Source organism: Protopterus annectens, chromosome 9.part0 (assembly GCF_019279795.1).
Source record: "Protopterus annectens isolate FY-2018-M chromosome 9.part0, PAN1.0, whole genome shotgun sequence".
In the NCBI taxonomy this organism is placed as follows: domain Eukaryota; kingdom Metazoa; phylum Chordata; order Ceratodontiformes; family Protopteridae; genus Protopterus; species Protopterus annectens.
Window position 1 is genome coordinate 458,413,980 of NC_056743.1, and position 13,655 is coordinate 458,427,634.

The following is a 13,655-nucleotide window of genomic DNA, read 5'->3' on the forward strand; positions in this document are numbered from 1 at the left end:
CTGAACAGGTGGGGCCCCAGGGCCAAGACCTGTGGGATGCCATTTGTGACTGTCTTGGAGTCAGACACGGCACCCGCAATTCTGAACATGTGTGTTTGATCTGTGAGCCACTTGGCCACACATCCTGTTTCATAGCTGTTGATGTTCAGGCTGGTAAGCATGTCCATGATGACAGAGTGGGGAATGGCGTACACTCTCCTTATTGAGGTCCAGGTGGGCTGTGTGGACTACATTCACCTCCATATATGTCCTTGGTAACTGTTTGAAGTAAGTCAACTATGTTTAGGAGGCAGGATCTGCCTTTGACAAGGAGAGGTTGTGTAGAGTCCAGTGTCTGGAGGTACCCAATGTCACTGTTTATGGGTTCCATGACAATTTGCTCAATAGCTTTGTAGACCAGGCTGAGTAGACATATAGGGCAATGGTTTCCAGGTTCTGTTGTGGCACCCCCTTTGTGGGGCTGGATGACTGTTAGTGTATGCCATTCTTTGGGTACATACCCTGTGGTATGATTGAGTCTGGGCAGTGAATGTAGGTGAGGGTGTAGTTCCTTTTGGGCCTAGTGTAAGACGCAACCTGGGACACCATCCCACCATCCAGTCCCATTGATGCTGTGTTCTCGGCTTTGGAGAGGGCTGTCTTTACCTGCATGTCCATGACGTCTGGGGCTCTGCATCCTTCTGTGATGGACACAGGCCATTTTGGGGGTGATGGGGGGAAGTTTTCACTGAACTTGTCCCCCAGGATGTGGGCAATGAAAGTTGGTTCAGTGTATTCCTTGCCATTTGTCAGTAGCTGACAGCATATTTGGAAGTTGACACCTACATGTCTAGTATAGCTACCACAGGCTTTGTGATTGTCATTCTTACAGTCTTTGGCAATTTGTCTTTTGAAAGTGTCCTTGAATTATTTTATGAGTGATCATTGCTTCTTCCTAATAATGATCAGTGATGCCATTCCTTTAGTGAAGTTGGCTCTGTCAGGTGTTAGTTTCCTCCTTCTGTTGTCTAGCTTATTTATGGGCAACGACCACCAGATTGTTTTCTTATTTTTGGAGGAGTGCATCTTGGTTTTATTTGTGATGTCTCGATCCATCCATCCCTGTAGATGCTCATAGGATTCACTTGTAACTGATTCGGCAGATTGTATACCATTATCCTACAGCAAGAGGTCTTTGGAACCTTCCACTTTTCTCTTGGGACGTGTGCAGTTTGCTTTAGAAAATGTCTTCACGGTGGTTTCATTGACTGGGTGGGTGGGGGCGGGATGTGGATGTCCAGTGTGATTACTTTATGATCTGATATTACCAGCGAGGGTTTTATCTCTGTTGTGGAACACTGGTACTCCTTGTTGGTGATGATCATGTCCAGTATGGTGTCACCTCTAGTGGGCATGGTGACCAGCTGTTCCAGGGTGTTAGAGCTTTTAAATTCTAGAAAACATTGGGCAAAGGACGTTGTACACAAGTAATTCTCCCACTCAAGGTTTGGGTAGTTGTAATCACCTCATATAATGGTGTTTGATAGGACCTTTACATTTTCCACTGTTCTCAGAAATACTGAGTGAGGTTCCTGTGACAAGGTAGGTGATCTGTAGCAGGCTACAATCTGATGATTGCAGCTTTGGCCAATGTTAGTTACACTTGCATGGTCTCCAAGGCCTCATGCTGTGCCACTAACCTGAAGGTGTGGGTATCCATAAGGTAAATGGGTACACCCCTTCCTTTTGTATTTCACTCATGGTTTTGGGTCCGAAGGTCAGAGGGATTGTGAGTGTTTTACGTGGAGCATGTCCAACGGCTCTGCATTTGACATAGCTGTGTATGTTAGGCAGTGAACACATCTGAGTAGGTGATATACAAAGGAGTACAGATGGAGCATTTTGAGATGGTCTGTGTATGGCATGTATTTCTGTCCGCTAATGCTCTTTGTGAGGTATTGCTGCAGTCTTTACAGTTATTGTAGTTGTCTTGTGAGGTACATAGCAAAAGTGGGGTTGCACTCTATTATAGTTCTAGTGAGTGATGAGTAGTGGGGAATAATGTCCTCTTCTATTCTGCAGGAGACACATTTTGTGATGAGGTGTGCCCTATCGCAGGGTTTCCTGACTACTGTAGGGATGTGATTATCACAGTTGTGTCCAGTGTACACCTGTGACCCAAGGTCTCTTGTCACACTTTCAGTGTTAAGTATACTACCACCTATGTTGTAGTTCTTGGCTACAGAGTTTTTAACAAAGGGGATGACAATGCACCTTTTGGCACTGAGCTAGAGCCCATGGCTTTGACAACAGCCATCTGTCTCAGTGAGGCCCTTTTGTAGGATGTCCACATCTTTAGTGTTTACAATTATGGCTCCTAGTTTGCAGTCCTCTGGAAACTTCTGTAGCCACAGACCTTCCATGTTAAAGTTTACTTCAAGGAAGTAGATACTAAACAGGACAGGACACAGGGCTGGACCTTGTGGTACTGCACTCATCACTGGTCCAAAGTCATACTTGGAGTCTGCTACTTTCATAGCGTGCATTCTGTCAGTAAGCCTGTTGGCAACCCATCTTGTGACATAGCAATTTATACCTAGTTTAGTGGGTTTATCTATATTTCCAGACTGTGGGGTGGTGTTGTAAGCCGTGGCAGGATCAACATAGGCTGTGTGAACCACCTTACCCTTGTCGACAGTTCTGTTGACTGCTTCAATGTCATCTATCAGGTTTAGGTGACATGATCTGCATTTCACAAACCCAACATGGTTGTGGTCCAGGGTTTGGGTATTACAAATTTAATTGTTTATATGTTGTATGATGATACATTCCATGGCCTTGAAGAGCGGGCTCGTCAGGCTAATGGGGCGCTAGTTCCTGGGGTCCATGGTGTCTCCACCCTTGTGCAGTGGGATAACCGTCACTGTGCACCATTCTACAGGCACAAAGCATGAGGTGAGACTATGACTGCACATGGTATGTCAGTGCGGTGCCTGTTTGTTCTGTGGTTTGTGTGGAACACAGCCTGTGAAGTTATCTGGTCCCATGGCTGCTGTGATACTGGCTTTGGAGAGTGTTTTTTACCTGTGCAGCTGTGATGACAGCAACTTTGCAGTCTTCCATTATAGAGATGTGCTCTTTCATGGGTGAGAGGGGGGTACAGTTAACACTGATCCTATCTGCCAGGATGTTGGCAATATCAGTTGGGTCTGTATATTTAGTGCCACTGAGCTGTAACTCAGAACAGATTTGAGTGTAGCCATGACATGGACTGTCTGTTGGGCAGAGATCTCCTGAGTAGACAGTATGCAACAGAGTACAGATTGGGTTACATTCAGTCTTGTTGCATGGGGCAACTGTTTGAGGCCAGTAATCCTCTTGTTAGGGTACTTCAGTGGTGTTTCTGGCTGCTGAACGTGCCTAGTCAGATTCACCGCAAGTGTGTTGTGGTACTCTCTGATGGGTCTGATGACTGATGAGTACTGGGAACCTCCTTTGACCTACATGCACAGACCTTGGCAGTTTGTGTGAACACATAGCATGATTTTCTGACAACTTTGTGAATGTGTTTCTGGAAGTAAAGATGTCTATCCACATTTGTCCATAGATCCCTTATTATCACCTCCATATTTGGCATTAGTGTGTGAGCATGCCCAGTATGACCTTTCAGTATGTTGTTGCCTGACATTTGCTTCATTTTTTAAGTGTGTGAGCATGCCCAGTATGACCTTTCAGTGTGATGCTGAATGACATCCACTACATTTGTTGGAGTGTGTGAGCATGCCCAGTATAGACATTTATACTATATGTGTATGGAAAATCAAGTTGTATTTTTACAGCAGGGCTCACCTTTGTGTCATAGATCAACAGGGATCATGCTGTGCCTGCAGGGCTTCCATGAGACACTTTGCATAGACTTATCAACATTTCTACATACAGGGGGGACAGCTATTCTTTGTACATTTCTACCCAGGGGCACACTTGATTGTTACTGTGGGTGTACATATGATGAGGGTTTCACCTGACACTTATATACATTTGCTATGCCTGCATTGCTGTGTACGGTACACCATTTCAGTCTGTACTGTTGCCTATCGTACTGGCTTGAGGCATACTACTGTGCTACAGATCCTACCGTCCAATGTCACGTATATTAGATTGCAACTTCATAGCCTACACAACCCACATCACACTGCCTGCCCTGATGTTCTCTGTCTGCTTGGGCCTGTGGGGGAGGTAACCCATATGCCTCTTTAGGAACATGATACAGCATTTCTTTGTGTTTGCATTACTGCACAATTGTCCTGCTGTGTCTGCGCCACTGAAATGCTATCATGGCTTAGTGGTTCAGTACTGTGACTATAGTGCACAGTATCTTGGGTTCGAGCCCTGTTACTGCTTTTTATTTTCATGCTGGGCAGACCAGACTGCTTAAGGAACAGTAAAGCAAATATGAGCATGTTTGCCTGACTTTGCTCAACTTTGCATGACTTTGCCCGATCTTGACCAACATTGCTCAACGTTGCCCAACATTGCACTAGTTAGCACAGGCAATTTTGTTTACATATACTAAATATTGGTAAATGCTGCTTAGCACTGCTTTATATTGCTTAGAACATGACAATCATGCCTCCTGTGGTGCTGCAGGGCTGCCTATGTCAGATGCACATACTACACTCCCTATACATGTTTGGAAACAGGTAGTGTCAAGTTAGGCATCCCTTTTATTTTATGTGTGAGTCAGAGAGAGATATAATTTCCAGGGTTCCTACTGAGCCAGTGTATGTGCTATGCGTTGCCTCTTTGCCAAGGCCAAGACATACTAGGCATGCCTCCTTCTGCCTACTGGGGCAGGCTCAGCTTGTTCCTCCTCCAAGTCACGCTGTGCCTGTGCAGGCCTTGGCAACGGTGGGGGGCTGTCTGGCCCTGCCCCATGCTGTTCCTGCTGCAACTGTTTTCGCAGGATCATATTGTGTAGCATGGCACATACCATGACAATTTGGGTACGTGTAGTTGGTGAGTACTGCAAGGCTCCACCAGATGTGTTCAGGCACCAGAACCGAGACTTGAGCATCCCAAACACACGCTCAATTACATTTCATGTTTGTGGTGTGCCTCATTATGGAGTTCTTGTTCAGGTGTGTGTGCATTTCTGATGAGTGTCATCAGCCACGGCTCCAGTGCATATCCAGCATCCCCCACTAGGTGACCGTCAGGGATGTCCCCATTGGCAAATGTCTGGTACAGCTGCGTCAGATGCCAGATATGGCAATCGTGGTAGCTTCCAGGGCAGCCAGCACACACATTCAGTATTATGCACTTGGCATCGCACACGACCTGGAAGTTGATGGAGTGGAAGCCCTTGCGGTTGATGTAGGCCCTACCCTGCTCACCGGCTGGTGCTTTGATGTGTATGTGCGTGCAGTCTATTGCACCCACTACCTCAGGGTATTCCGCTATTTGCTGGAAGAGACACATATTGCTGGCCAATACCTCACGGGAATTGGGGAAATATACATGATCGCTGACATGGCATTCAGGAACTGGTGCAGTACCCTGGATGCTGATGCCTGTGAAATCCCCATCACATCACATCACCAGTTGGTCTCTGGAAGGTACCTGTTGCTTGTATTCTTAGGCCAACACATACCTTGGTTTCCACTGGGATGGGTTCCCCTCTGTTGGTTCTGTGTGTGAGGTGTGGCCTGCACAGTTCAACAATTTGCTGCAGGAGCTCTCTGTCCACTCTATAGCGCTCCACTATCTCCAGCTCATGTAGCCCCTGGTAGGTTACCCTGGGTCTGTACACTCTTCTCCATCTCCTCTCTGTGGGTTGCTCAGCAACATCCGCAATGGCACCACCCCCAGCATCTTGCACATGTTGCCTTATAATAGCAATGGCAGCCCCTAACATTTTTTTTTCTCAGTTAAGCTTTTTAAGTTTTCACTTCTCTTTGTATACTGCAGTGTTGCAGTGTTCCTGAGTAAAACATGGGGGACTGTTGTTTGCAGAGTTTTAAGTGCTGGGCTGGGCTGAGCTAGTGTACTGCCTGTGTAATTGGCTGATTCTGATTGATTTCACCTGGCAGCTTGGCTAGTTCTCCTTGGTTAACTTCCTACCACTACTTTTCCTTCCTTTTCCCTTTCTATTTCCACAGGGGGCAGCGCCGCACAAACAAGCGCAAACACACACACACGAGCACACACGTGTGCACACAGCCTTACACAGGCTTACACAGGCTTAGGTGGGTGCACATCCGTGCACACAGGCTTAGACAGCCTTACACAGGCTTACACGGGCGCACACAGACTTAGACAGGTGTACAGGTGGGACACAGTGTAAGCATCTTTGCAAGAAACTTTGGTTGTAGCCACAGCGTACACCTTCATTTTCTGGGTTCCAGTTCAGACAACTGTAGACATGCCTTTTCCAGTCCTGAGTAACTCACAGCAAACACATGCCACTCTGCTCCAATAAGCTTACAGTCTTTGATACATACCCCCCTCATGATGTCACCTATCTACTACTCTGTTACTCCCCTAACCCTACTCTTACACTCTAGGGACATGGTTCACATGGCAGGGAAAATTGGGATTCACTATCCTTATACTCATTTGCATAGTATTGCCTACTAATGCATGGTTACAACTCTCACACTGAGCTTCCCCCCTTAGCAACCACTACTCAGTAGCCATGTTGTCTTCAGCCTGCCATTCACTTGCATGGTAGGTGGATATTTTTAATAAAATGCCTATTTTTGGCTTTTATTTATTTATTTTTTAGTTTTTTGAGCGCAGCACGTTTGCGCGACGCTACGCTTAAACATCGGAGATCGGGGAAAATTTTTTTTATTTTTTATTATTTTGCAACACATATAAATGCCAATGGCCTTATATTTGGCCATTGGCATGCTTCCTCAACTGGATGCATCCTTTATTTGGAGCTGTCATTGCTCCATTTTGCTATGTGCAGAACAGTACTCAGTTACCAACCGAGTACATTTCTGCAAATAACACTACTCTTACTCGGACAGGTTAGTGTTTCCTGGATCGCAAATTTACCTCATTTGCATAGCTTTCAGCAGCAAATGAGGTAATTTGCATAACCTAACACTGTCCGTGCAAGAGTCGTTTTAGGAGCTCTCATGCACGCCCCTGCCGGCTGTTCCTGGATCGCTCGGCAGACATATTGGCTGTCTGGAGTCTTACACTACTCTTAGACTCCGTGCAAGCGTTTGTGAATCTGGCCCTATGTTTAATCCCATTTTGAAGAACAGAGATTCCAAGTTTAATTTTCTAACAAAAAATGACTAATAAAACCCAATCCATTATTCTGTCTTTTGCAGCAGGTACCATTAGCACAATAACTGACAAAAATTTGAAATTTAGCATTTGATTTAGACATAAGTGAGAAATTAGGCAACATATCTGAAATAGTTTTTAGTAGAAACAAGAAACTAAAACAGATCTTAGACATGGATAACAAAGGGTTGGATAGCAAATGCTTACATGAAATAGTGTGGGGAAATATGAAAGTCCTTACGCAGTTTTTAAAACCTACCCCAGGACTGTATCTTATGATAATAGCACATACTTATGGAGTCGCTGTATGCAGTTAGAATTGTAGCTCTGCTATGCATTCACTACCGATGCATTGTCTGACATTATCTTGGCAGTTTGAGCAGGGGCAAAAAAAGTTACAGTTCTGCTGTGCAATTACTGCTGGTGTTTAATAGTGTGCTGATAGTCTGAGAACTAAGACAGAGGTGGAGTTGTACTGCATAATCTCTCACTGTGCAGTGTTTAATGGTGTGCCAGCAGTGATGCACTGTTAACAGGAATTTCACTTTTCTCTATGATAGTGTGACCATGGAGACAGTATACGGTATACATAAGCTAATGTGGGTAAGTGTGAGGGTAAACTCGCACATCTGGGGCATAGTCCCCAATATTGTAGCTTTACTGTTAGCATATTTACTGTGTAGTGAGTGCTGTACTGTCCTTGTCTGTTGATTATGTACTACATTGGGCTGGTGCTTTACTGGATCGATATAGTGTGTATCACTACTATACATCATTTTTGAGTCTTGGTTTCAATTACTTTCTTTTTTAATTACTTTAGTGTTCATTCAGCAGAACTTTCAACAATTTTTTTAAACAAATCAATATTTACATGCACACACACAAATATATATATATATATATATATATATATATATATATATATATATATATATATATATAAATTCTTAATCTTTATACACACAGACACACACATACAGTGTAAGTTCATAAAGACATTGGAGGCAGGACATATGTAAAACACAGATTTATTCAAATTCCACCAAGTAAAATATTAGCCTACTTGACTTGGTAGTATCAAAATTAAAACAAACAGTACTTTAAAAGTGCCCAATCTACACAGTCCTTCCAGGGTACAGGCTGCCTTATAACTAAAATGAAGTCCAAAGTTGTATGCCTCCCCCCAGGCCCCAAGGAAAGTTCCAGACTGTATGTCTCCACGGACCTCAAAAACAGTCCAAAGCTACAGGCCTCCCCGAAGGTCCCAACTAAAGTTCAAGGCTGCAGTTCTTCCCAGATCCAAAGGAGTATCCCCCCCAAAAAAAGAAAAAGATGATACCCCACCATGCACCACAAAACTAAATACTTAATCTAAAAATTTTAAATTTGATGGCTACCAGGGGTATAGTCTCTAAAGTCACACAACTAGTACTAAACAGATTAGGTATAAAAAGCACACAAATATGAATCATTAAATAAACAGTCTGGCCACAGGAGCATACAGGAAGTATTCAATTTGCCCTGTGTAGGGGCCTATGCCATCCACACTAAAGAACAGGTTCCACAGTGAATACCCCACTAAGAAGAGTCTTTGGCCAAGCTCCTCCAACCCCTTTCTCATCACTATACTGGTGTGTTTCAGTGCCTCCCAATGCCCACTTGCCAACAGTAAATATATTTACAAGAAACCCTTGCACACACACACACACACACACACACACACACACACACACACACACACACACACACACACACTCACGCGCGCGCACATACTAATTTTCAGGAAGTGTGGTAAATTTCTCTAACATCACTACAATAAGCCTGGAATGGCAGTAATAAACTGTCACCCCCCTACCCCCAACCAGGCTGGAAATCTCTCAGTTACCATTTCACTTTTATTAATAATCCTAATAATTATAAAGACAAATGACAGTGTGTAACAGAGTGGTCTAGTCAATTAGGGGTGGATGCTAGCAGCTTGCTCCCATTTAACAAAAGAATAAACTCATCAGTTAATAAAAAAGTAAACAAATGACCAACCACAAAATGTTTAAAAATGAATAAATGAAAAATAATTTACTTCTTAAGCCACAAAGTTAACAGTCATACATACAAAGAGATAGGATGTTGCATGTGGAAACCACAAATAATCCTTTTGAGCAGAAAGAATACAAGAAAGAAAACATCTATCTACAGCTACTCATTTAGACTTATTGAATACTTGCTATATTACCTGAATTTCCAAAATATATCAGGAATAGATAAACTGCAGAGATCCCACAAGTCAGAGGCCTCAGGTTACAGAATGATTAAGTGCAAGCTGCATACTTGCTACATTCTGACTGGAAAAACAGCGACATATTTATTATCAGACATCATACAGGTACTTCTGTACTCCAACAACCCATCTGGGGATGGAACAGTGAGGCTTTAAGCTGCTGGTCCTTAAAGCAGTGGCACAGTTGGCGCATTATTCTCAACATAAATCAAGTTCTCTCATCAGTAAGTATGTCCATTGGAAAATAATAACACTAGCTCTCTAGCTGTGGTTTTATAACCCAAATAAAAATTAAATAAATGCTAACCAGACCAGAAAATAATAAATGAATCATTTAATCAAGTAAATGCTTTTGTTTAAACAACTACATAAGAACTTCATCAGACTCAGTATGCACCATTCACTCAAAACTATAATTTAAATGTAAAAATTAGCATCACAAAATTCATCCAATAAAAAATGCAAATCACTAAATGAATAAAATTGATACTTCAACACCCTAATCTTTAGGCAAGCATGTCAAATTCAAAACCACATTCAGATCTGGTAAATTAAAGGAGTTAAACTGAACATCCACATCAGCTCATGCCACTCTCAATGCTGACTCAATGCCTCCATCTTTAGTACCACTCCTTTCTACCTCTTGTGCAAAAAAATAAAATAAACCTTTTCAAACGGCTGCACTGCTATCCATATTTACCTTAAGCATTTTTTGTCAACTTTCTTTATGGCTCTAACATGCTCAGCCACTCTCTCCTTCATGTTTTCTACAGTTTTACCTATGTAAAATGCATTATAGAACTGTCCCTGAGTATGATAAACTACAGAACTAATTTCATAATTATGTCTCTCAATGACCCCCCAAAAGCTTTACCAGCAAATACATTTTTACATAAGGAACAAACATGAACCAATATTGACTGCATTCAAAAAGCAAGTCCTTGCTGTTTTTTTGGTGAGATTCTCTTTATTGCCCCCATGGTCTCATTCTAACAAGTCTTTTAAGTAACTCTGTCTTTCATAAGCAAATCTATGAACTTCTGTCATACAATTACTAAGTGTCTCATGTCACCATCTCACCCCCCCCCCCCCGTGTTTCCTAATAATGTTTTTAACTGCTTTGCTGTCACTGGTATAGGTAATAGGGACCACAGCTTGACTTGATTTACCACCACTCTCCTTCTGTGGTATACCTTCCTTTGTCACTGTAGCATGCCCATTAGCTCCACTTTGAAGCATACTACACAAAGCCTGTTCAAAAATATCACCAGGATAATGACTTTCTTTAAAAAAAAACAAAACATACATGGATCCCCTTCACAAGGCTGAATTTCGAAATAACCAAAGATGAATTTGCCGAGATGAAAAGAGCGAAATTTTAATTTACCGAACAGTAAAGTGTTTCTCAGGGTAAGTAAACACTTGCCCAACATTGGGGAATATGCCCTTTTCTCCACTGTAGTGCAATCCTGGAGTTGGTGTGTATATATATATATATATATATATATATATATATATATATATATATATATATATAGTTTGGGGGGTGCAGCCCCTTACCTGGGTGGGTCTGATACATTGTGCTGTGTTTTTACATAACTGTTGGGCAAGTGTTTACTTATCCTGAGAAACATCCTCAATTATCATTAGCCTAATAAGCACCTATGAATCTATGAACTGCATAGCTACATTACCTGTTTGCTGCTGGAGATAAGATAAATGTCTTAGAATTTGGGCTCCATTGCCCATTTGCTGCTGGAACTGGTAACTACCTTAGAAATTAGGATCCACTGCCCATTTACCGCTGCCATTGGTAACTGCCTTAGAAATTAGGATCCATTGCCCATTCGCCGCTGGAACTGGTAAATGCCTTAGAATTTAGGATCCATTGCCCATTTGCTACTGACACTGGTAACTGCCTTAGAATTTAGGCTCCACTTCCCATTTGCTGCTGACACTGGTAAATGCCTTAGAATTTAGGTTCCATTTGCTGCTGACACTGTTAACTACCTTAGAATTTAGGATCCATTGCCCATTTGCTGCTGGCACTGGTAAATGCCTTAGAATTTAGGCTCCACTTCCCATGTGCTGCTGACACTGGTAACTGCCTTAGAATTTAGGTTCCATTTGCTGCTGACACTGTTAACTGCCTTAGAATTTAGGATCCATTGCCCTTTTGCCGCTGGCACTGGTACATGCCTTAGAATTTAGGATCCATTACCCATTTGCTACTGACACTGGTAACTAACTGCCTTAGAATTTAGGCTCCACTGCCCATTTGCTGCTGACACTGGTAACTGCCTTAGAATTTAGTTTCCATTTGCTGCTGACACTGTTAACTGCCTTAGAATTTAGGCTCCACTGCCCTTTTTCCACTGGCACTGGTAACTGCCTTAGAATTTAGGCTCCACTGCCCATTTGCTGCTGACACTGGTAACTGCCTTAGAATTTAGGCTCCACTGCCCATTTGCCACTGGCACTGGTAACTGCCTTAGAATTTAGGCTCCACTGCCCATTTGCCACTGACACTGGTGCCCAGGTTTCTGCCTCATACTGGGTACATTATGGCAAACGTCTTCTGCCACCCTGTTGTGCTGTTGTCAGTGAATCCTGTTTGGTCCACTTTAATACACAGCCCTTATCATGTTCATAACTCCTGCTTAAGCTATACTATGAAATAAACTAAATTTTGTTTAATAAAGTGACAGTCAAAAAACACAACATCTAAAAAAATTATCCTCATCAAGATAGTATATGTATTAAGAGCAGAAGTAATTACGAGACTGTACCTTTCTCTTCTTGTAAGGATTTTCACACTGCTCTGCCTATGGAAAACAATAAAGAAGGTGTTACTATCAAGCTTTTTTAAAAAGTATTATGAAAATAAATATGCCATTCATATGCTAAGATCTGTGATGCTGTACATAGGAATACTCCACAGGATAAGATGTTTGAAGATCTGGTATTCAACAGTCTTAGTATATAGCTTGGGACACTTTGCTCTTGAACTTGAAAGGCTTGAAATGAATAGATTTCACAGTACTGACCACAGTTTCTCAGGATTAGCCACTCTTTGACCCCACCCTCACCCTACATAACGGAATCCCTTCCACAAAAGACACAACCACCTCTTACCTACAAAGCCTTCCATAACCAACTTAAAAAAATCTGAACTGTGAAGGCTCCTGTAAACACAACACAACAGATGTAATAACAGACTCATCCCCTCCCCCGGGAGGGAATAACAAACTCATTCCCCCCACCCCCTAGGAGGGAATAGCAGACGCATTCCCCTCCCTCTAGGGGAGAGAATAACAGACTCATTCCCCTCCATCTAGGGGAGAGAATAACAGACTCACTGCCCTCCATCTAAGGGGAGGGGAATAAAGGACTCATTCCCCTCCTTCTAGGTTCTCATTTGCTTTCTACTGTCTAAGGGGAGGGGAATAAAGAATTCATTCCCCTCCTTCTAGGTTCTCATTTGTGTTCTACTGTCTAAGGGGAGGGAATAAAGGACTCATTCCCCTCCTTCTAGGTTCTCATTTGCTTTCTACTGTACACTTCCTTATTCTGCCCATTAAGTCCTCCTCCATCTCTGTTCTTGCCTTTCCCATCTTACATTTACTCTACCTTATTTTTCCTTTTACCTTCTCTTTCCTCATACACCTATTGGCCTATATTGTATATATTACTGAATATTTGCAGAGAATACTCCATTTTGAATCACTTCTCTAACTTGCCTTACAGTTTAAATGCTGATAACTGTTTTTGGTTATAGTATTTTTTTTAGTTATAGCACTCTAATTGTATTCCAAAAGTCTACCTAAAAAGAATTATAGTGTTAAACCTGCTGTATAAACGTATATCTCTGTATTCCTTGTTTTCTATGTTTGCTGTTGTATTTTACACTAATTGACTGCTTTCAATGTTTATTGTGACCTACACTCCCATGTCTAAATTTAATACCTCTGTATTTTATTTTATCAATGTTTTTTACTCCATGAAGCTTTTCTCCCGGGCCTCCGCTGAAAATGGGTTCCTGACCCAGTCGGACTTTCCCTGTCAACAAATTTAAAATAATTAAATAATAGCACTG

The 13,655-nt window shown here is 42.4% G+C and overlaps 1 protein-coding gene across 2 annotated transcripts in view; it reads right to left on the reverse strand.

Moving 5' to 3' along the window:
• Positions 1-13,655, reverse strand: part of LOC122811267 (inositol polyphosphate-5-phosphatase A-like) — a 1,048,439-nt gene that overhangs the window by 54,686 nt on the left and 980,098 nt on the right. The window contains exon 14 of one of the 2 annotated variants that reach the window (XM_044082996.1): positions 12,349-12,384. The exons of the other annotated variant lie outside the window; for it this stretch is intronic. Within the exon in view, the coding sequence (XP_043938931.1) occupies positions 12,349-12,384 (36 nt within the window). The remainder of the gene's footprint in view (positions 1-12,348; positions 12,385-13,655) is intronic. 2 annotated transcript variants of the gene reach the window in all.